Below are 24,387 nucleotides of genomic sequence, written 5' to 3' on the forward strand. Positions count from 1 at the left end.
CTTTACAGGATTGTAACTGCAAATTTGTGGACACTCCCCTTAGCTCTTTCATGTTGTTCCACATTGCTAAGTCTTCGATCGGGTTGTGTATTCAAAAGCTGAATGACCAAAGTGATGGATTCATGAAAGGCTCCTGGATTCGAGGCTTCCAGACGTCACCGGGCTCCTAAGTCAAGTCCGAAGGGGTGCATGGTGGCCCTTCTTACGAGACCCTCGCATGCCAAATCCAGTAGTTGCCAGCCAGCTCATTTCCCTAAAACTGCACAAGCACAATGGCTGCTCCTCTGGCAGAGGTATGAGATGTGATTTCCTTGATGCACAAAATAGACCACAGTGACTGAGGAGGTGTTGGGTAGTTGTTGGCTCGGCCGCAGTGATAGATGTTCCTTCAGTTCCAAATCAGTCCTGAAGCCAAGATTGAGGAGCTCATCTCTGGCTTCGATGCACTTAGAGACTGAATCAATTTACTTCACCCAGACCAACACACTCCTGTGTTTCTATTTAAAGAAGCAATTAATGTAAAAGAAAAAAAGACCTGCAAGTGCCAAGAAGAACATCTGATTCTGGTCTTTCACAACCAACAGGCTGATTTATAACTTCCTCTCTCGGTTTGATTTGCAGCTGTCAGAGTGATGTAGGGTTACTGGCCTCACCTACAACGTCAGATCCCCGTATTTCATTCAGACGCCCTATGGTACCACGTGTAAAGGTGGCCTATTGACGAAAAACGCGACGTGTGGTTATTGATTTAGTACACGAGAGGCTGACAGGCCCCTCCTCCTGGCCCCTGGAAGGATAAATATATTGACGGGATGGACCCAAGGCAGTGGATTGCTCGCCTTGCTTGAGGGAGAGTTCGGACCTAGTTTTGGACCATACAACGAGTATGATGGATAGAGTTACAGTTGTGAACTGCTGCTTAGGACTCCTGAGTTTATTACTACTGCAGGGAGTGCTAAACGTGGAGGGAAGGAGCATATTTAACCCTGGTAAGTGTGCAAACAGCGTATTACTTATGCCGCCGGGGCCGTTGCATGCACACCCCTGAAACTGGTGCCATCCCTTGTTCAAGGGTTAGCAGATTAAGAGATGATGCATGACAATGTCATTTTCTGTTCATGTTTTTTAAAGCTTGCAGTGCCTAAAGTCGCATTTTTATGTTTGCTTTGTGTTTGCAGGAAACAGTGTTTTTAATCCAAAAGAAGACACAGATGCCCAGAGCAAGATTCTAGCATTGTTACTCCACAAGAGCTTAGCTCCTGTTGAAAAGGACGATCCTCTAGGTGAGAGATAAACATGAAACTAGTGAAACTAGAATAAATGAAAAAAATCTTGCTGTGATGCTGATTTGGCTGTCTTGTCTGCAGGTGTCGAGCTGGCCAATAAATTAGCTGAATTAGAAGAGGTAAGGAAGCAGCTTGGGGGGAAAAAAATGTGGATTAGGCTAAAAAACCTGTAAAGATTTACAACAGTGTGTAATTTGGATGTTGGCATCTTGTATACATTTCTGCCAAAAAAAAGTGGATCAATTCTACGTAGGTGGCTCTGAAAGTAAAACAGTCACTCTGTCTCCTGAATTGATAGCACACCAATAATGCGATGACGTCTACATGTTTAATCTCTGCTGTCTGCTTGTAGCTGCGGGTGCTCAGGGAGGACCTGCAGCTGGAGAGGGAGATCACAGCCAGTCTGGCAGAAGGCAAATCCATAACTAGGAAGAGGGGTGAACGTGAGTTAACTTTGATTATGCGTATCATTTGCAGCATTAATATCCCGTGTGTAAGGTGTCACTCTACAAGTCTTTATCTCTTCTCCTGCAGCTTGCTTCTGGAAGTACTGTGTCTGATACCAGGGGAGGAGGAGCACTGTGAAAATCTTGCTGCAAAGCCCGACATAGCCTTAAGACTCCACACACCAGTAATATATTCACACTGTATTTATCCCAGCAATATAGAGTTGTTCCATGATCAAAGTCATCAGTAAACATGCACTGCACCAAGGTGCTTGCTGTACACATGTAATCTGTAAATAATCAGCCACTCACTGGAAATACTTGATGGTCTCATGTGACAAAATGTACTTGACTGCAAAGACATATTATTATTTTTAGCAAGGATTTATTTATTTTTTTGCCTTCTGCTTGTTTATGTCGCTCTCTTGTGGCAAAATTGGGCATTTTTTTGTACCACTGCCAACAAACATCACGTCTGTCACTGCTGCTCATTTTACAATATAAATAAAATGATTATGTGAATCTCTACTATTTGTTTTGCTTTTGTCTTCTGATTATCTTTATGTTTAATATGACCATTTTTATATAAAATTGTGTTTCTTGCAATCTAGGGTCCTATGTCTATTGTTTTATATTTAGCTGTATGGTAAATGAGGTATTTTTTTTTAAGTTAAACTGAAGTTAAAATGAAGGATGAATGATAATGATAATATCAAAACAGTAAAAGTAGGCACCTCAGAGAAAGAACTTGGCACATGGTGCACCTCTGCAGTGAGGGGTGAATTACTGTGCAATGGAGTTCATTTGTCTGGGTCTTTAGAAAGAGAGGTGACAAAGCTGAGTCACAGGCTGAGTCTAAACAATGGGACAGCTGTTCTGAAAATATATGAATCACACAGAGCCCGATGAACACTGGGGGTTTCAGCGAAACCAGACTGCATGTGACGCAGAGCTGCGTTTACAGTCGGATCAAAAGAAAGTGTTGACTTTTGCTTTCAGTACTCTGCACTGGGTACTTTGGACTGGATGTTTTCAGAGCTTAGACATGCACTTCCATACAGACAACAAAAGCCACATGCACATGGGATAAACCTCGCATAAATATCCACACCATAAACCATTTATATCACATTCTTCTTCGTATAGAGACACAGCGTTTTGATCAGGGAGTGCTTCAAGAGTTAATGTCCAAATTTTCCTTAAACTTTTGTTTTGGCACCCTCTCTGCTATCATGTTACAAGATAAGGGCCGACCCAATTGACTTACATCATATAAGATTATCATTGTATCATATGAAAAAGTTACCTGATAAAATGTAACTTCATATAATGACCCGGCGATCAGTCACATTTTACTTACATCTCTGCCAAGTGAGACATGGATAGATTTTTGCCTCTTCATTTAGGGAGGTCAAGCTGACTCAACATCCATAACCGCAAAGTGTTGTACAAATATGGCTAATATGGATACTTCTGTGAACCTGTTAGAAATCAGGGGGAATCCGTCATCGCTTCCTTGTACTCAGTTAAATGTGAAATTATAAACACTAATAGAACACTTTCTTTCTCTGCCTGTCTGACACATACAAGTTCAGAGGTGTCAAATCTATTGAAAAGTGATTGTGACTGTACTAATTTTGTTTCATTGTGGTCAGACGACAAGTTATTACAATTATCCTTCTTCTCACTCACACTGCAGGCATCAGACACAAACAGCCTAACTGACTTGACAGAGAAGCGGGTTTTTATCTGTTTAGTTCAGTCCACAAACTGGAGCACAGGCCCACCATCCTGTCAAGATTAGTCCAAAGGAAATGAACCAGCATCCTCTCTGTCACTCATATGATAGCAGTCAAACATACAGCATCCTGCCAGTAAGAGTTTTCGACATGTCAAGAGTTCAAGTACAATTTTCGACACAGCCCCAGACAAGAAATAAAAACAAAAAAGAAAAGTAAGGATTTTAGTCAAACCAAATAAAAGGTAATTAAATGATTCAAAGATGGTGCACCAAGACAACAAGAGGGACTGTGATCCTACTGTGAAATTACAACAGCTCCAATATCAACACATCTTGTTGAGATCGGGGGTTAAAGGGAAATTTCTCCCAAAATCATGAGTTCACTTATTATCTACTAAGCCCCATCCCAAAGGAAATATTATTTAAATATTTAAAGGATAGTCCCTTAAGATGAATCATCTTGTTTTCAAGGGAGTCCTTAACATGTATACAGACAATAACAAGACAAAACATTACAACATGACATTACATTACAGGACATACAAGAGTAAGACAGAACATTACAACAAAACAATACATTACAAGACGATAACATCCACACAATACACTCTTGACCCAACCGTTCCCTGCCCCCCCCCAGTCCATCTAGATTCAATTTATACATGAGTGGTATTATATACCACTCTTATTATATACCTATCATCATATCCAGTATGTACATTCAGTGTCAGTGAGATGTATTTTATCCACAGTTCACCAAAGATCAACATTATCGTCAGTAATTTGTTAGAAACAAGAACAGGGTTTTTGTAAATGAATAAAAAGGGACTTCCTAAAAGAGATGAAAAGAAGTGATAGATTTTAGAAAATTAGGCATGGTATTCCAATCTGACGGAGCTTTAAATTGAAAGGAAAATCGACCAATTTCCTTCTGAATTCTCGGAACAAAAAAAATCAACTGTCAGTATGGCGTAAGTAGTGCTGTGACCAATAAGGGGTCAAATATTTTTTTAAGTATGGGGGGTCTTTATAATAAATACATTTGAAAATAAACTGCAGCCAATGAAACTGCCTTCGGGACTCGGTTGTTAACCAATTTAGAGAATGATACATAGTGCAGTGATGAGTTCTGTATGGACATCTTAATATAAATCTGCAGAGGTTGTTAAGTGACTTTGAGAGAGGACAAGTTGGTTGCTGAAGTGTTCTGATATACAATATCTGTATAATCAAGTATAGGAAGAATAAGCTGTGTGACAATCTTTTTCCTAATCTGTAGAGTGAAACAATTTATTGAACGATACAGAAGACCCAAGCTGCAGTTTATTTTCTTGATAACTGAGTCAATATGTACTTTCAAGGTAAGTTGAGAATCAAGCCAGACACAAAGATATTTGAAACGATCTATTACCTCAAGGGGAGTACCATCGGGATAATTAATGGACAGTTTAGCAGAATGTAAAAGTTTCTGTCTAGTGCCGAATAACATATTATATGACTTCTTCTTATTAAGTAAAAGTTTGTTGGATGAAAACCATTTTTGTATGTAATCAAAATTTAACTGTAATATTGACTGGATTTGAAAAATATTGGATCCAGAGGTGTAAATAACAGTTTCATCCGCATAAAGATGAATTTGACAATCAGAACAAGCTTGTGGTAAGTCATTGATAAAGATACTGAACAATAGTGGACCTAAGGAAGAACCTTGGGGGATACCCTTTTCCATTAACATAAAGTCTGACTGTGTGCCATGAAGAGAAACACATTAGTATCTGTGATGAAGGTCGGAGTTGAACCAGAGCAATGAGCTTTCAGAGAGTCCTATGGCATGGAGCTTCTCGAGGAGGAGATAGTGGTCAACCATGTCAAAAGCCTTGATAAGATCTATGAATATTGCACCTGTGAGCATGTTGTAGTCTGAGGAGGATGTTATGTCATTAGTGAATTTAAGGAGAGCCGTTGTTGTTGAGAAATTTGATCTGAAACCAGATTGATAAGGGGATAAAATGTCAAACTCATTAATATAATGAGAAAGTTGATTAAAAACTAATTTTTCAAATAATTTGACTACACAACTTATTATGGAAATGGGTCTATAGTTATTAAAGTCATGAGAGTCGCCACCTTTATGTAAAGGTGTGATTCTGGAACATTTCCAACTTGAGGGAACAACACAGGTATTAATTGACATATTAAAAAGATCAGACAAGGGATACGACAGAATGTGAGAGACAATTTTTACAAACTTAATTTCAAGGCCATCTGGACCAGCTCCACTGGTAGGACTTATTTCCTAAAGGAGAAGGAGTGACTGCAATTAACACTATTTGATGCTACATTATTGTAAGAAGGGCAAAAGGAATGAGAGCAACAGATCTTGGAGAAATGTTGGATAAAGGCATTAGCAATTGTTGAAGGATCGTTCACAATTTCGTTATTAATTCTCAGATGAGTAGTGGAATCTTTTGAAGACTTACTCATTATGCTATTAGTTGTGTTCCAGAATTGTTTTGGGTTTTTAAAATCATTATTAAGTGAGTCTTTATAGTAGCTGGATTTTGCATTCCTAGTTTTAGTTGTACAGATGTTTCTTAGTTGTTTATATGCATTCCAGTCCCCTAAATCTTTTGTGGAACGATATTTCTGCCAGGCCTTATCCCTTTATTTGAATAAACCTAATAAGTCAGCATTTATCCATCATAGGTGTCTGCCCTTAAATCTCCTTATTGTCCAGGGGGCATGTTTGTTAATAACATTAGTAAATTCTGTGTAAAAACAATCCCAAGCATCGTTAACAAAAGATATTAGTTGTAGTCTATCCCATTTTATAGCACTTATATCTTTTCAATAAATTGTTCAACATTGATATTTTTTATTTTTTTTACTTTTATACACTTTGGTAGAAGACGAGGAACTTTAATTTTCCAAACACAGAAAATGATTGAATGGTCACTTAAACTGTCAGGTAATACCCCTGATTTTATAATTCCATTAGGATGAGTGACAAGTATCCAGTCTAAGAGGGTTGAAGATGTTCTATCAACTCTTGTTGGTTCAGTGATAATTTGCGTAAGGTTTATGCTGCTAAATACATTTTTATCTTTGAGGGATACACATTCCAACCAATTTTTATTAAAATCACCAAGTAAAATCATTTCTCCTGGTCGATCTAAGGAGTTGATGGTGGAGAGTATACAATCAGTAGATTCTGAATGAGCATTTGGGGGTCTGTAAATATTACCTATGGTTAAGTGTTTATTTTTATGAAAAATTAATTTGACAAAAAAGCATTCAAAATGCAGAGGTGTAACTGTTGGCACAACAAGTTCTGAGCATAAATGAGATGAAACATATGTAGCCACTCCACCTCCTCTAGATCCTCTATCAGCTCAATACAAAACATAATCAACAAGTTTGATTTCATTATCTGAAATATTACTGTGAAGTTTCAGACAAAGTGAGCACACTAGGTTTATTGTAAGCAATCCATGCTTTTAGGAGGTCGATTTTGGATGGTAGGCTCCTAATATTAATTAATAATGTGTAAACCTTTTTCTGTATTCATAAATCAAAAATATTTATATACAGATTTGTATACACATGCAAATGTGTATACAAACACCAAGCAATTCAATTAAATACATCACAGATACTGATAGGGTGTGTAGTAAGGGGGTGGTGGTGACTTGGGAGAGGGGAGAGCCATGATCACACAAACAAACACATTCACACACATATAACACAATCTAACAGATCTCCTAAACAGAGACATAATAAGCTTTGTCTAGTCTACCAATTATCAGTGAGAATAATTTCAAGGATTTCAATAATCATAAGGAGAGCGAAATCAAGGTTTCTCACTTCACTTACTTTTATTACTAGGCCTTGACAAAATTTCATTTTTCTTTTTTTTTTGTTCCATGGACCAAATAAAAACTAACAAACAGAAGCAAACAGAAATAACCTTCTTCCGCCGGTAAAGATTAACAACGGAGCTTTACAACAGTTCATTGCAACACTGTGCTTTATGTGCCAAAACACACGGCAGACAACAAACAAAAATCACCATGCTAACAAGCACCAAAGCACATTTGGGTGAAGTTTCATAGTCCACAAAACATTTCCACAAAGCAGCTGAAGCAGATGAGGGCTTGTTTTTAAATGTAAAAAATAACAACTTAACCCCCCATAAAAATAATTCCACACAGCTTGTCTGGCGTGATCCAGGTTTCCAGAAGCCCTGAGATCCACTTTGATCCTGCACCCACTTCGGACATGGTGTGTGCAAACGTTTTTAACTCAGCAGCTACAGTGAGGGTTTCAGATTTTAAAGAGTGTAAATAATTTCCTTTCAAATCATTTTGGGGTTGCTGGGTTTCTGGACACTTACATCATCCTGGACAAGCTTTCTTTTGGTTGTTTCCATGGACTTCTCATCGGCATGGAGGTGAGTTGTTCATTTTTGGTTGAACTGTTCCTTTAAGGTCAGTGGTTGGGCATACTGAAGGAGGGTTTTTGGCAGTACATTATTGAACGGAGGGCAGGGTCACTTCATAGACAGGGTGCCCTGCTCTTAAAGACAGAACCTGAGAGAGGAGCAGCACAAAGACACGATACTAAAGTTGAATGGACAATGATGGATTCTTATTTCAGAGGTTGGTAAAATATTTAGGTTTTTACCTTGAGTCATACTTGGTCTATGCTGTTGTTCAAGTGTAGAAAAAAAATAATCTAAGACTTATATTAAGGTTTGCATATTTAGATTCTTTTAAGGATGCATATTAGCTCTTTATTAGTCGTTATAAAGCACTTATGAATGCCTGATTCTACATCTATTAAACCACATACTGAACAAAACATATCAAGATCATAATTGATATGTAACACTTTCATTACTTACCAATACGCAGCTTGATTAGGATGTCTTTGAAGGAAAATTGACATAATAGCTGTAGAATAAATGCTTTATTATGACTAACAAAAAGTCAATAAGCCACCAATATTCAACGAGCAAAAACTTAATGGTGAATATTTACCCTTGATATAAAGAAGCACATACAGGTCTAATATATCTAATAAATATCTTTTGCTTAATTTTTATAATTATTGTTTGAGAACTAATGGTGTTAAGAACTGAATTCCAGATGTGCATTAAAACCTGATTTGAAAAATGTGTCAAAATGTGTTTTTATGTCAAATTTGCAGGCACCACGTGGATGATACTCCTCGTCTTCACACTGCCACTCCTCAGCTGCGATGATGTCTGCCCCAGCAGCTGCATTTGTAAAAGTGGTGCTGTTCAGTGTGTCGACTTCACCCTCACAGATATACCAAAGCACCTGCCTCTCCACACGTACCTGCTGCAGCTAGATAGGACAAACATGCAAGTCATAAACGAGCGGAGCCTGGCAGACCTGGACCTCATGCTACGTTTCAGTCTGACTCACAGCCATCTGCACACCATCCATCAAAGGGCATTCCATGTCGCTCAACAGCTTAAGTCTGTCAAGCTGTCGTACAATGATCTCTCTACCTTTCCTGCTCGGGTTTTCAGTCCACTGACCACTCTGGAACAGCTGCATTTAAATGGGAACCAGTTCGAGACCTTAGCTCCAGACATGTTGGAAGGACTTGTTGAGTTGCTGGATCTGGACCTGAGCCGGAACCAACTGGGCAATCTTTCTTCAGATATTTTTGACGGGCTGACCAAACTCAACTTTCTGAACCTTGGCAGGAACTCTATCAAGAAGCTTCCCCCTACCATCTTTCACTCCTTGACTGAACTTCAGCAGCTCCTGATCTATAACAATGAGCTGGAGGTGCTAGAAGCTGGGATATTTGACCGACTTGTCAACCTGGAGGAGCTAAAACTGCACCATAACCAGATCACCAGCCTTCCCCCTCAGGTGTTCTGGTCCCTGAGGAACCTGAAGATCCTCACCTTGTCCTCCAACCGACTGACAGCAATCCCTGAAAAGTCCTTCTACAACATGCCCTTGATGAGAAAGCTTACCATTTACAACAACCCCCTATTATCTCTACCTGACCAGCTGATGGGTCACATGCCTGACATTAATGAATTTTATCTGTATGCCACCAACCTCACCACTGTTCCTGGAAATTTGTTTGCTAACATGTCCGGACTCCTGACCCTTAACTTCCATTTAAACAACTGGCTATCTGAATTGCCTTCAGACCTCTTCTGCTGCCTTCCCAACCTCCATAAGCTGTCACTGAAATCCAACAACCTTGTTTACCTGCATCCTCAGCTTTTCTCCAGGCTAACCACACTGGGCATACTGCTCCTTAATGAGAATAAGCTGCAAAGCCTTCCAGGAAACATCTTTCAGGGCCTTGGGCAGGTTCTGACGATTGATTTGCAACACAACCAACTCAAGACTCTACCAGGAGATATCTTCTTGTCAAATAAAGCTCTGACGAATCTTAAACTGAGTGACAACCCCTGGAACTGCACCTGTAGTATCAGAGGTTTTGCAAAATGGATAAGACAGAATGAGCATGGGGTTCTTGACAGAGACGATGTGCTGTGTCATAGTCCAGCGTACCAACTGCTGCGTACACTTGGCTCACTGTCTGATGACGAGTTCAACTTTTGCGACGCTAAAGCGCCCACGACTTACTTTCCAACGCTGAAATACCTGCCTGAGCCAACAGTGACACCATTCCACACAAGTTCAACCACTGGACAAAAAACCACTGCTGCTTTAACAACCACACCACCCACAACGACACCAGCCCCCACTCAAGGAGCTACCCAACGAGCCACCACCCCCATTACCACCACCTCAACAACAACAAAGACAACTCACATAATCAGACGGTCTCACAAATCAGCCACTTTCTATGACACGTTGGTTATTGAGCAGGGACCCGACTTTGTTCACCACAGTCTTCACAATGGATGGGTCTATGTGTGGTTTCTGCCTTCGGATACATCCTCGACTGGGGTCCTCATGTTTTGTCACATCTTTCTCATGGCAACAGGCTTGTTCCTCATTATTACTGCCATGTATAGCATGTATCGCCTCAGCAAGACCATGTATGAGCTAAAGGCTGAGTCGGCAAGTACTCCAGAGTAAGACAACATGTTATCAGGCCGAGTGCACAGGAGGCCTAGATAAACTCTTCCAAAAGTTGCGGTCTCTTGGTTATTATCTTCTAGCGTTACTTTAGGTCAGTCAGTCTCGGAATATGGGACGAAAAATATTTTGAGAGAATTTAAAGATGAAGATTGATACCAAAACATTATTGTGTTTGTTATAGTTAATAATAGAAAGTATACATTATGGAAGCTTCCAACACTGAGCTACGCGGATGTGATTTACTGATTTTTGCCATTGTCTTTGTTTGTTCATAATCTTATATAATTAATGTTAGTCTAAATTAGCTTAATTAGTTGATTAATCAGTTAGTGATTAGAAGAAAATAGATCAGCAACGAAAAACACAGAATAGGAAGGCTGTGTAAAATGTAAATTAAAACTGGATGCAAGGACTTTCAGATCCTTTTTTTTTCCGACCAATATTCAGTTGATTACAGAACAAGGACAACAACACATTCAACATTAAAACTGAACATTATTTTGAAATACACAGTCATTCTGAGTTTGATGCCTGCAACATGCTAAATTAGAAGAGCAACAGTGTTCCAATCTCTCTGGAATTGAGGGTGTCATTAAGTAACTATCTCAAGAATTTTTCTGGAGACAAGGCCAAACAGTTGCCGGCGCCGTCTTCTCCAATGTGAGACTTGCTGCTTTTCTCCGTCTTATATGACAATAAATCAAATGTCGTTTTGGACTGTTAGGCGTACAAAGTAAGCAATCTGAAGATGACACATTGGGCTCTGAAAGATCTGTTTTTCATTACTTTTTGACATATCATGGACCAAACAATTAATCAGTTAATCAGGAAATGATCTATCTAACCAATGATACAAAATAACCAGTGCTTTAATAATGTCAGTTGCAGCCTGAGATATACGTAATATATATATATATATATATATATATATATATATATATATATTTACGTTTTGACATAAATATATATATAAAAAACTGCTCTCTCATTGTCTTACATTTAGTAAAAATACTAATCTCTTATCTCTCAAAGTTTTCCATACTGTATTCATCTGCCCACTAGCGTACTCAAGCAAATGTTCAATAATGTGTAAAATGTGCTTTGCCTCTGATAAATAAAATAAAATAAAATCTGCTTTTCTCTTATGACAGCAAAGCTTACAGAGTACAATGTTACAGCTCATGAAGCAAAGTTAAGCCAATAACATCCATAGAAGTCACAGGTGATTTGCTTCTCTCTAGTGGTGAAAGCATCAAACTGCTTTAAGAGACACCACAACCTAAAAACACTGTTTCACCAAAACTTTGGAGCTGTTTGACAATACATTTTATGTATAAATCACGTTGAGTGCAGATGTTCTTCTGTAATTTACCATGTTGATAAAAGTAAAGCTTGTTTCTCTGAAGGTTTGACTGTAAAAATGCCATCAAGCTCTGTCATAATGATATTTTTCCTGCCTCTCCCATCAGTAATTACAGGGCTATTCCCTCACATCAGATGTTATCTGTTTGCCTCTAATCAAGGCCAGGCGTTACATTGTAGTAATAAGATCGTTATCAATATCATAATAAAGATGGTTAAAGGACTGTACAGTCAGGGATATTTGAATCTGTTGGTCTCATTCTTTACTTCTCTCTGAAATGTAGTCATAAATCGTAGTCTAACAAGTTATCAAAGTACATTTCAGAAACTGCACTATTATGTAGTCTGGTTCATCCCTGCAGAGTGTTTTTTATTTTATTTTATTTTATATATATATATATATGTACCAATAAATCTACGTCTACCCATATTTGTGTGCTGTCTCGCAAACTTGTGCCAGAACATTCTTCACCTCTTATCTCGTGTTCTGACGAGGACAACTCATCCTCGAACGGGAATGGGGGAGACATTTGAATTCCCAAAATTAATCACATCTTGGAAATTGGGAAAATTACACCATCATCTCCGTAACAGCCTTCAAAACAGGAAGCTCTGATTCAGTCATCTGTCAGTATTCAGTTGGTCAGAGAGCTAGATAATGTTTGTGAGGACAATTTCACAAGTTTCCGTTGAGAAACAAAGCCACAGTGATGAGCAAACAGTTAATTCCCTTTTTGAAAGTGGGCCATGGTCACTTGCAACATAACAACATTTACAGTATAGATGGATGCCCTCACTAAAGTTTGAATGTTTTTACACAAGAACTTTGAAGATGATTTTTAATGAGGCTCACATTTTAAACCCCTTATTCTGATAATTACACATTGGACTACTAACACAAATGTAACATTGTTCGCCGGAGACAAAAAATAAAAGAAGACTGCTGATCAAAAAAGCTTTCAAAGCGTTTAAACCTTTGCAAAATGACAGCGGATGCCATGAATTCCACTAGAAGTGATTGGACTTTAACACAAACAGCAAACAAAGGAGGATGAATTGGTGAACGGCACCCAAGTTCATTGCTATGACAACGGAAGATTAGGCCTTTCCAGTACGCTGAGCTCACACAACAGTGGGTGCTCCTACACACACACACACACACACACACACACACACACACACACACACACACACACACAGTGTGGGTGTGGGGAGATGGAATTATACAGCAGGGGTCACAAAACAAGATTCAGCTACAGTGAAAACAAGTGGAAAAATTGAGAAAAGCATTTAACCTTTATTCGTCTGTGATGAACTTATTCTAACCTGCTCTTCTCATGGATTTTCCTCAGAACATTTGTAACTCAGGTCTCAGTAGATTCCTGGCTGCAGGGTAGAGAGATAAGCCTCTTTCCGTAAGTCTAATGATGAACTGTTAGATAGCATTCTGACATTAGCAAAATAAAGTCTTAGCAATCGGCTCAGAACAGCTACAATAACATCACACTGCAATGTGTTTCTCTTTAGTCGTTTTAAAGGGGCTTAGTTGACATGTTTAGTTGTGTCCATTTTAGCTATATAGACCACAGTCATGTCAATCTAGTGCCAGTTCACCCTCAATCTCTAACCAAAAGAGTTGCAACACTACTAGAGCTGATTTAATGATTTCTAGCTGATGTGGAAGAGAGCGTTGTTATTTGTTTGTGTCTATTTTTCCTCAAAGAACAACTGATAAAGTCTTCACACTCTTGACCTTCTGACTCACTCAGAGGACAGGAAATATGACCTGACAATTTTCATTTATAATTTATCAGTACCTGACAGGCTGTTGTGTTCACGGGATCCTGTGACTCAACCTCAAGGAAAAAAAATATTTCCTCCAATTCTCAAATCAGTGAGAAGCATTCTCAGAAATGTCTAGTGTCACAGGCACCTGACCCGACTAAGTTATTATTTTGTTAAAGGGTAACTACACCAACTTCACATTTGAAAGTGTGTTTTACAGGTCCTGGGGAGAACTACTGCATTTCTTTAAAAATCAGTATAAGGCCTTTTGTTGCTCCAGAGGAAGCTGCCTGTAGTAAACTGCCTCCAGTGATGACACTCAGCTGCTAAGTTGCATTGTGGTTAATGGAGGCGGCAATTTGAGCTGTAACCTTTTGTTATCAATTGTTTTCAAACTGTCCATGATGAGTCCAACAGTGTTATAGTGTGATACCCATAATGCAACTCAGCCCCTGAGTGAAATCACTGGTGGCAATTTATCAACTTACATGCAGCTTTCCCTGGAGTCAGAAAAAGCTTTATGCTACTTCACACTAATACGCCCTTCATCTCACCCTCCTTACAGTGGCTGTGAAAAATGCAAAAGACCTCCATGAAGTTTGTCCATTGTGGGCTGCTGCTGACAGAAGCATCATGACGCTTATTTTCAGGGTGATTATACACAAGTGAAAAAATAATCAAGAATATCAGATATCATTTCTGGCCCCAAATCTCACTAAATCCTTCACAGCTCTTTAAATAAAGTACTTTCACATCACTCAACAGAATGACACGCTCATAACACAACAGTCATTCTTAACTTGTCACTCAGTCTGCCACAGTATGTGCTGTTTGGTTATGTTGTGGACCAATGTGGATACATATCAGAGGTAAAGTTTGGAAACCTTAGTAAGGACATTATGGGAAAGAAGGGGAGAATGTAGATGTCATTAAACAGTGGATAACATGTGTTCCAGCTTAATGATCCAGGGAAGTCATGATGGTTTGGTCAGTTTATTAGGTGCTGGGGCTGTTTTGAAACTCGGACATGACCTGCAACAGTTGTTGCACACAGTTGAATACATATATATCAGTATCTTTACAGTAATATCAGAAAAACACAACACTTCCAGTATGAATTTTGCATGCCGGAGCAACTGACTGCCTTTACATTAACCCCACCCTCACTATCTCTTTTCTGCGGTGAGGAGGCAGTGTGTTACAGAACAGATGGATTTACTTACGGCAACACAGGAATGTTGAAAGCTGCAGAATGCTCCCTGCCTGGCCTTTTTTTATTTTTTTTATTTTCACGCTGATTTATTGGAGAACAGACCACACTTTGGCAGGGTAGGCCTCATCACATACTCTTAATCAAGAATAATGCAACGCTAAAAGCTGTTTACACGCCAGTACAGTAAGTTCATTGTGGCATGTGAACAGAAAATGTATTATTTAAGTATGACTGAAGAGACGTTTGCAGGTTGTTTGGTTGTTTTTTTGGATCATTTTGCAATCGGTAATCCCTCTAACAGTCGGATACAGTGTGAACACCCAAGATTGCCAAGTGCCCTAAACCAGCAGTCCACAAACATTCCATGGACGTCATACCAAACATTAGTGCAGCTGTTACTTAAATTCGCACACCCAAACAAGAATGCACATCCACAAAAAACTGTGTCACAAACAAAAACACACAACAAAAACAACTCTATTATCTTTCACCAAACCAAATTCTCACTGTCGGTCCAGCCCCAACCTCCAAAAAACAACCATGTCTGTTTTTCTTGGAAGTAAAAACAGGTAGTTATATTTCAGAAAACACATGGATCCCCTAAGACGATCACACAACCTTTTACATGCTTTCAAACAAGCATAGTCACACATCTAAACACAGTTCAGCAGAGGGTGGGGCCTGGATGGGTGATCCCCCCACCACCACATTTAGCAAAACAATGTGAGCTTGAGTGTGTGAGAGCAGCAGAGGGGGCAGGGGGATGGCCGGGACGCTGAACAGTGGCAGTAAAACCTCAGCAAAAGGACCTACGGATTTCATGAGCTCAGGGCAAAAAATAGAAGAAAAAAAAACAAGAATGGTGAGGGGAATCGAATGATGACGAAGAACAGGAAAATGTGATGGTGTGAGAGTTCAGACAGTTCTGGAAACTTTCATCAGAGGATCTGTGAAGCTGAGGAGGAAGGGGGGACGTGCATAAAAGATAACCACCCCGAGTCATTCACTCAATCGTCGGGCACTCCGAGAGGTAAGTTCTTCTAAAGCTTAACAGAGTGCCAGTTGCTGTTTAGTTGCAACATACTTGACAGGGATAAAGTGGCAGGATGGTTTCATGGTGAAATTAATCAGAACTGAAATATGATAAGGATGATGATAGACCTATACAAGCTAAACAAGTTTGTGTAATGTATAACACTTCTATTTTAAAAAATATAACCCTCTGTTCAAATTCAACCCTTGACTTTCTTGAAAAATCTGTGTATTCATGTGTAAACTATAATACTGCCTGTGGGATTCTTAATTTGCGCCTAATTTTGTGAGTAAGTGAAATATTCTGACCAAAAATGTGTTTTTATTTTGACAGCTTGAGTGGTCATCAAACCCTTTTATATAACAGATAAATTAACCTCTGTGGCTTGACTACTGGTCTCTGGCACCCGCTTCGCTGGTTCAGTCTTTTCATGACCGACAAAGTGCTGATCCTTCAGCTATGGCAAAGGGGGGGAAAAAAATCAAAGCAATTAATGGTGAACTGGAAATGCCTTTGCCATTACACTGTCCCGTTCGAGAGCAGACAGTGGTTTTGGTTGGACTGGGATTTTTTAATATATACCAGAGAGGAAACATGGTCTTGCTGTCAGGTTTTGATCAAAGAAGAAACGTATTAAATTCATGCTTGTGAGGAGTCACGACAGGCACATAGGTTGCACAGTTCACGCTGATTTATGTGTCAAGAGACAGTGACAGTCACAGTGAAGGTGACAGCTTCCCGACAGTGGTTTTTTCCAATGTTTTCCATTGTGACACGTATGAAGGAAGGGGATCTATAGCGGGCCTTCAGATATCACAATAGGTCCAATAAAGGTCCGATAATGGATATCGGACCTTTGGTTTTCTTATAGTTGTGTAATCGGGCACAAATGCCTGACTTCTACGTCAACTCTGACCTTTCCCAGCAGTTAAAAAAAAAAGGAAGTGGTGATAATAATGCAACCACTGGGTGTTGTCCGTTTAAAAAAATAGAAGTAAAAGTAGGGAGTACTGCTTGAGAATAAAGAACAACATGTTTGAAAATTGCACTATTTTAGGATCAAAGAAAACATTATTTTCCCTCCCACAGCAGGGACCCAGCAACCCAACTGCTTGAATGAAAGCAGACATGAGAACAAAGTGAAAAAATCTGAACAGCTGTGAACCAGCATGTATTTTATGACCCAATCTGTCATGAGAAAAAAGAAAGAACGAAAGAAAGAAAGAAAGAAAAGAAAGAAAAAAGGAAGAAAGAAAGAAAAGCGATCTGGTACCTCTGTAACTGAGCTCATATTGGTCTCTTTAGAAAGTTACTTCCTTGAGAAGACTCTTTCTGCACCCTAATCCACCTCAGCTACTGAGAAACTACTCATGCTTGCCAACCTTAAGTTGCAGAACTTTAATGGATTTGTATGGAGAAGCAGGTCATGATGTTGGCACCGCTTCATCTTTGGAGCCTCCTGAGCCATTACAAACACTGAGCACAGCCTCCTCCACAGCCTCGAACATGTGCTGACGTTCATGTTGAGATGCACTGTAGACACAACACAGAAAAAATGATTTTGTAGGAGCAGACTAAACACCACATGCATATTTAATGAGGATTCTGCAGAAGTCTTTTCAAACATAAGTGAGCTCTAAAACTGCTGTTGAACACAAACCTTGCATACATGATTTTTATGCCAAAAGGCTGCTAAGCAGAGTGATTCACCAGCCAGTTCTGTTGACAATGCTAACGGGCAGAGCTCCGAGCCACATGCAACAAAGTACAACACAGGATACATTTATGGAAATATCTCTGTTTTGGTTGAAACAGGAATGCTGAGGCTGCAACATGTAGGGGCTGTTACTAATTAGGGTTGCCTTCAGTACAACAGCCTTACTGTAGTGGTGATTTCAAAATACAGAGAATCCTTTTTGTGGCTGTTCCCTCAATAAGAGGATGTCACTAAATTGTTTAGTATCCTGAAATCTATTGTGCATTCAATCTCACAAGTGATGTAAAAACACAACAAACGCAGACAGGCTCCCCACGGCTTTAACTCATTTCCTTTATGTGCAAAAGTAGACCTGTTATTGTAATGTAGAGCTAACAATAAGTTCTTATTTGAGTAGGAACTACTTTTTAGAGCTGCAAATTAAAGTTTCCTTTCACGCTGGTGGTGTTTTGGTGAAATCAATGGTCAGTCAGCTTTTAGACAAAGATACTGGCATCAAACACACTGACCTAAAGGGGTACTCCTGTGACTTAGTATTGCACTTCCATAAATTTCCATAAGCAGTACATACAAAAGACAATTATATAAAAGCATCGCTTAACAACTAACTTTTAGTGCCTTGTATGGGTCAAGCTGCATAAACACTAGACCAGCCTGGAAAATACACATCTTTCAAACATCTCACCACCAATTGTAGCACTGGCTTTCTTTTTGCATAGCTTCCTAACCAGAAGTTACTCAAGTAAAATCCAAGTCAAGGTCATAATGTAATGTTTATTTTCCCTGAGGGCAAATTTGTTGCACAGCCAAGCAGTAACATAATCAACAAAACATAAATATGACATGTTATTTCACATCCTAATAACAGCAGGGACCAATAAGTGCTTAAATCTATTGGTTCTTCATCCCGGCAGATTATGTTTTGCGACCAGTGAACTCACTGAACAATGGGACCAGGATCAGCCAGAATTGACTGGGCCTTCTTTGTAACTCTGACCTGATATTTAAAGTGAAACTCTCACCAAAAGGCAACCGAGGCTTTATTTGCGATTGAATATGAGTCAAACCTTCGTGTAAAAGCATATTTACGATGAAAGAGGCACTTTTAAGATTTGCCGTAGTTTCTTTTTCGGGTGTGTATGGGGCACTGGCACGCTAGCATCAAAATCACTATTTTTAAAACACTAAGAAGGCTCGACACAACATGAAACTTTGCTCGTAGTATCACCAGGATCTGTACACATGAACACGAGCATTGAGAACATTGTTTGTCTACGCAGAGTTTACTAAAGAGAAAGTTTCGAACTACTCACCGTAGGAGCTGGATCTCCGGTGCGTCATGGCAGACAAAAAGTGTCGTTCCCTGAGTGCGACCTAACAGGCAGGAGAGTAATGGTAGATCTCTCCTCAAGCCTGCCTGTAAGGTCGCACTCGGGGATCAACACTTTGTCTGGCATGACGGCAGTGTGCTGGAGGTGTTACTGCTAACGTGAGTTGTCCAAAAACCTTCTTTTTAGTAAACTCTGTGTACACAAACAATGTTCTCAATGCTCATGTTCATGTGTAGAGACCCTGGTGATACTACGAGCACAGTTTCATGTTGTGTCGAGCCTTTTTAGTGTTTTAAAAATAGAGATTTTGATGCTAGCGTAAAAGTGCCCCTGCACCCCTTTGAAAATTAGCTTGCCCAAAAACGAAACTACGGTAAATCTTAAAAGTGCCTCTTTCGTCGTAAATATGCTTTTACATGAAGGTTTGACTCATATTCAATCACCAATAAAGCCTTGGTTGATTTTTTGAGAGAGTTTCACTTGAAGTCTAGGAAAAAACAGTTTTCCAGGCTGAGTCGAATACTCCCAGTGCTAGTTAAAGCGATTCGATTATTGAGTCTCATTCCGAACTATCAAATAGTGATGTTTTGGGATGCTGGCCAACCTCGACCTAGAATCCCAAAGTGTCAGTACTTGACAAGTTAGGAATTAGACTAGTGATGGGAACGGCAGTTCTTTTTACTGTACTGAATCTCTAGAATCCGTTCATTAAAATGATTAGTTCAAAAGAATTGTTCACCGAATCGTTCAGTGCTCTCCAACTCCCTGAACTGATAAACAGCCAAACGATCCATCATTCAGTTCATGATTCAGCCCCGAGGTTCACGTTCACTTACTGAGGGACGGTGCGTTCACGGACTATAGTACACAATCATTTGCGGGAGACGCAGCGCTGCTTTGAGTGGTATACATGCACTAAAATTATTACACGGTGAAAGTGTCCTCTGTGCACAGTAAAATCACTTAACATGATGCTACACGGATGTTAGCAACTAAGCGCTAATTTTAGCAGTACGGTTACTGAACGTGAATCAACTCCTCTGCCCTGAGTGAGTGAGTGACACAGCACCACTTTCAGCACAGTACGTGAACGAGAATCACGTCCTCAGCGACGCAAATCATGAGTGAGTGACAGCACGAATGTGATTCACGTCCTCAGCAGGTCGTTCAGTGAACGAACTGAGCGACGCGAATCACGTTCGCGAACGTGAGTGAGGGCGCGATCGTGATAGCGTCCTCAGCAGGTCGCTCAATGAACGAACTGCTCATTCATGATTTGCATCGCTGAGAATCATGTTCGCGAACATGAGTGACTTTTACTGTGCAGTAAAATCACTTAACATGATGCTACACGGATGTTAGAAACACAGCGCCAATTTTAGCAGTACAGTTACTGAACGTGAATCAACTCCTCTGCCCTGAGTGAGTGAGTGAGTGACACAGTGCCACTTTCAGCACAATACGTGAACGAGAATCACGTCCTCAGCGACAGTTCTCTGTGTGCAGTAGGTTCGCAAATCATGAAGCTCAACTGAACTGAGAAAGGAACGAATCAGTTCATGAAGTGATTCCGTTCAGTTCGTTCACTCAAAAGATTTGTTCGTTCGAACGACACGTTCGCGACCGACACAACACTAAATTACACTAAAAAATCAAACATCTTGGCAAAAGGAGCTTTAAGTAACTTTGACATGTAAAATTGGAATGTCCCTTCAACCATTACATGTTTATATGTATTAACCATAACATGAGCTATGAGCTTCTATGTAAATCTGATATGAGATTTATAAATTTGACTGTAACATAGCTGTTTCTTCTGTTTAAAGGAAATAATGGATCTGTACCTGACCCTTCACGTGCTCCTACTTCTCTGTTCTCTCAATGCTGTGGCTTGGGCGTGTCCGGATGGATGTAAATGTCAAGGACCCAAAGTCTTCTGCAGTGGCCTCTCAGACTTCCCCTCAACTGTTCCCTCATCTACCACCACCCTCTACTTCTCCGACTGTAGTATCTACTTCCTAAAACAAGAGGACCTGGCTGATTTCTCCAATGCCCTTAGCATCTTTGTGATTAAAGACACTGTCTTGAGGGAAGTGCGCCTTGGCACATTTGATTCCACCACGAACATAGGGGCCTTAGGGTTTACTGGCACCGAACTGCAAGATCTCCCTGAGGACTTATTCCAAAATCTTCAGAAGCTTGAGAGTCTGACTCTGAAGAGCAATAGGCTTCTGGTACTCCGACCTAACTGGTTTTCCCGGCTGGCAGATCTGAAAGTCCTTGACCTCAGTAAGAACCTGTTCACCTCTGTTCCTGTGGAAACTTTTCACCCTCTTGTCGAGCTGCAGTACTTAACACTTTCAGCAAACAATATCAGTCAACTGTCTAAAGACACATTCAAGGGTCTTTCTAAGCTGAAGACTTTACGACTTAACAAAAACTTAATACAGGAACTCCCCATTGGCATTTTTGATGACCTTAGAAACCTGGAGGAACTATCCCTACATGACAATATGATCACTCATCTCCCCCAAGACCTGTTCACTAATACTTTGAAACTCCAGAAGCTGTTCCTCTCTAACAACAGACTCACATCTCTTCCACAAGGGATCTTCTTAAACCTCCCCCTCCTTACCCAGATCTCCCTGTATGAAAACCAGCTGGAGAGTTTGGGACCAGGGGTGTTTGGACCCATGGCCCTGCAGGACTTGTGGCTGTATGACAACAAGCTGAGTCATGTGGAAGATGACACATTTAAGAACTTGACTCAGCTGCGTCTGCTGGTGCTCAGTCGCAACCAGATCAGCCACGTGTCCACCAAGGCTTTTAGCGGGTTGGAGATGCTGGGAGAGGTATCACTTCACACCAATCGGCTCACAACCCTTCAAGCTGGGACTTTCCAAGGTCTGCCCAGACTGATCAACATTTCCTTGGAGCACAACTTCATCAACTCCCTGCCTTTGGGTTTTCTTCAGGGCCTGAGCCATCTGGGACAGATAGACCTGCGAAATAACTCCTTTCCCAACCTGCCACAGGAGAGTCTAGATGCCCTCACAGTCGCATCTGAAGTACTCCTGCAGCAGAATCCCTGGAGGTGTGACAAGGATATTATGCCACTTAGAGACTGGCTGAAACAGCACCCATCCAAAACCAACCAAACTCTTGTGGTCTGTGAAACTCCTTTCAGTCTGAATGGCGAGCCAGTCGCTCTGCTGACTGATGAAAATGTGACACTTCTCAGCTCTACTGAGCCACCTGTTTGGACCTCAACGGAGAAGAGGAGGAAACCCAACACACATCCAACCAGACGAAGCACTTCCTCACCGGTTGTCAAGACCATCCCGACCTCAGAGTATGAGGAGGTCACCAGCGGAGGACAAGGAGAAAAGGAAACTGTTTTTACTGACACTTCATTCATCCTCATCATCATTGCAGTAGTGTCCACTGTCATCATCAGCACTGTCATCATCAGCTGTCTGTGCTGGAAGAGGAACAAGAGAGGCAGAGGAAACATAGGTAGCAGAAATAAGAACTCTGTGCTGTAGAGTAGACCATCCGATATCCCAGCAACGCAAGAACTTTAAAACCAAGGGAAACAGCTCACTGATTACAGTGGTTTACTCTGAAAATCTAGAGCTTAGCGTTGATTTTAGAGCCTCAACGGCAACAGAAAAACCACTTTAGCTCCATTCAGAAGAGCGAACTAGATCAGACAACTTTCAAACATTTGCCAGTATTCTTTTCATGTGTGCTGTAAAAAAATGAGAACGGACATTGTATGTACTAACTGTAAAAACAGGCAACTTGGACATTTTACTGATTGTAACTTCAGATGCACTAAAACAGTGTTTTACTCTTCAGTCAAAACCATATATTAGGGTACATGTATTCAACATGAACTTGTTAAATAAGTTGCTTATTAACATGCATATGAATGCAATATTTGCTATTTAAAGCATGTATTAATGTCTTATTCTGAAAGAACTACTATGCCAATATACTAATTTGCTAATAGTTTGACACCTACACAGTAACATTAGAATTGGGAACATACTGAGATAATTTAAATGTCATGTTATTTGGACAAACTTTGTTTTAAGAACAGACCAGGGGAGAATGATAATTCTTGCAGGACTTCCAACTCGTACTGAGTAAAACATTTTTCCATTGTATACAACAACCTCCATACTTACCATCAATAAACAGAAATAAGGGGGTTATTGAGGGTAGCTCAATGATATCAAGAATATCGTAATACAGAATAAGGCATCAATTAATCCTTTAAAATGACCAATAATGAGCCAATATTCTATTTATATATGATAATAAGCAACCACTTAATGGTTACAATAATGTGTACCCTACAGGTTTTTTTTTTTAGGAAATAAAGACTGCATTCAGTACTTCTTCAAAATGTTTCATTTTTCTTTTCCTTTCTAAAGTACTAATAGTTGCAGTTGGACAATGGCTTTTTGTGCTAACAACATTACATAAAGGAGCTTTGCAAAATGGCTATCCATGAAAAATCAAATGTCATCTTGACTCCACTGTAAAATATAAATGCTATGGCTTCCATACTTACAATGCAAAATGCTACAATACAATAAATGCACTTCTTTCAGTTGGAGCAATCTTGTGTTGTCATCATCATTTACTGAACTAAGTGTTGACTTACATTCATCCCCTTGAAGCAAGAGATCCTCATGAGTGTAAAGGGGGAGTAAACTCCTCTCAAAGATACTGTACCCAAAAATAAAAACTCACATATGAAAATAGGAAGTTGCATCACACTGACGAACTGTTCTGTACATCAGATAGAGAGAAAAGGAAAAAGAAGCACCAAGACATCCAAAAGTATTAAGATGTGTTATGTCTGTTGTGGCCTATGCTTTACATGATGACTATCCTACTGTGATCACTAAATTGTTAACAAACAGGATTTTTAATAAAGACTAAGTTTCTGATTATGTTGATTGTGCCAGTTCTGTTTGTGGAAGGCCCCAAAAAACAAAACATGTCCAGCCTGAGTAGATTTTAAGATTGTGAGCCTAAACTTTGTTTGTTTGTTTTTTTTTTTTTTTTTTTTTAAATAAACACAGACTAGTCATGTCACTTATCTAACCTATTACCTCTTTCCTCTTTATTAAATCAATTAGAAAACAGTGGAAAAGACTGAAACTAAGTTTCTGATTATGCTGATTATGCCAGTTCTGTTTGTGGAAGGCCCCAAAAAACAAGTCCAGTCTGAGTAGATTTAAAATTGGGTCATGAAGAATAGAGGGAGGCACCAGACTGCCAGATTTGGGGGATGCATTCACAGTAATCTTTATAAATTTTTCAACCTAAACTTTTTTTTTTTTTTTATAT

General features: G+C 39.8%; 1 protein-coding gene across 1 annotated transcript; it reads left to right on the forward strand.

The window, feature by feature from the left end:
• Window positions 1-8,022: 8,022 nt before the first annotated feature.
• Window positions 8,023-23,987, forward strand: LOC115591545 (slit homolog 1 protein-like). Its single transcript, XM_030433629.1, has 3 exons — window positions 8,023-8,131; window positions 8,682-10,573; window positions 20,847-23,987. Exons 1-3 carry the CDS (start codon window positions 8,110-8,112, stop codon window positions 22,563-22,565), a joined length of 3,633 nt encoding a protein of 1,210 aa, XP_030289489.1. The 5' UTR covers window positions 8,023-8,109; the 3' UTR covers window positions 22,566-23,987.
• The last annotated feature ends 400 nt before the right edge of the window (window positions 23,988-24,387 follow it).

This window comes from Sparus aurata, chromosome 11 (genome assembly GCF_900880675.1).
Source record: "Sparus aurata chromosome 11, fSpaAur1.1, whole genome shotgun sequence".
Lineage (NCBI taxonomy): Eukaryota > Metazoa > Chordata > Actinopteri > Spariformes > Sparidae > Sparus > Sparus aurata.

Excerpts from the sequence above, each read along its gene's own strand:
- LOC115591545 (XM_030433629.1), top strand. The coding sequence starts at position 8,110 with ATGATGGATTCTTATTTCAGAG. Across the intron at positions 8,132-8,681 it reads GATGGATTCTTATTTCAGAG|GCACCACGTGGATGATACTC; the intron begins GTTGGTAAAATA and ends TCAAATTTGCAG. Across the intron at positions 10,574-20,846 it reads AGTCGGCAAGTACTCCAGAG|GAAATAATGGATCTGTACCT; the intron begins TAAGACAACATG and ends TTCTGTTTAAAG.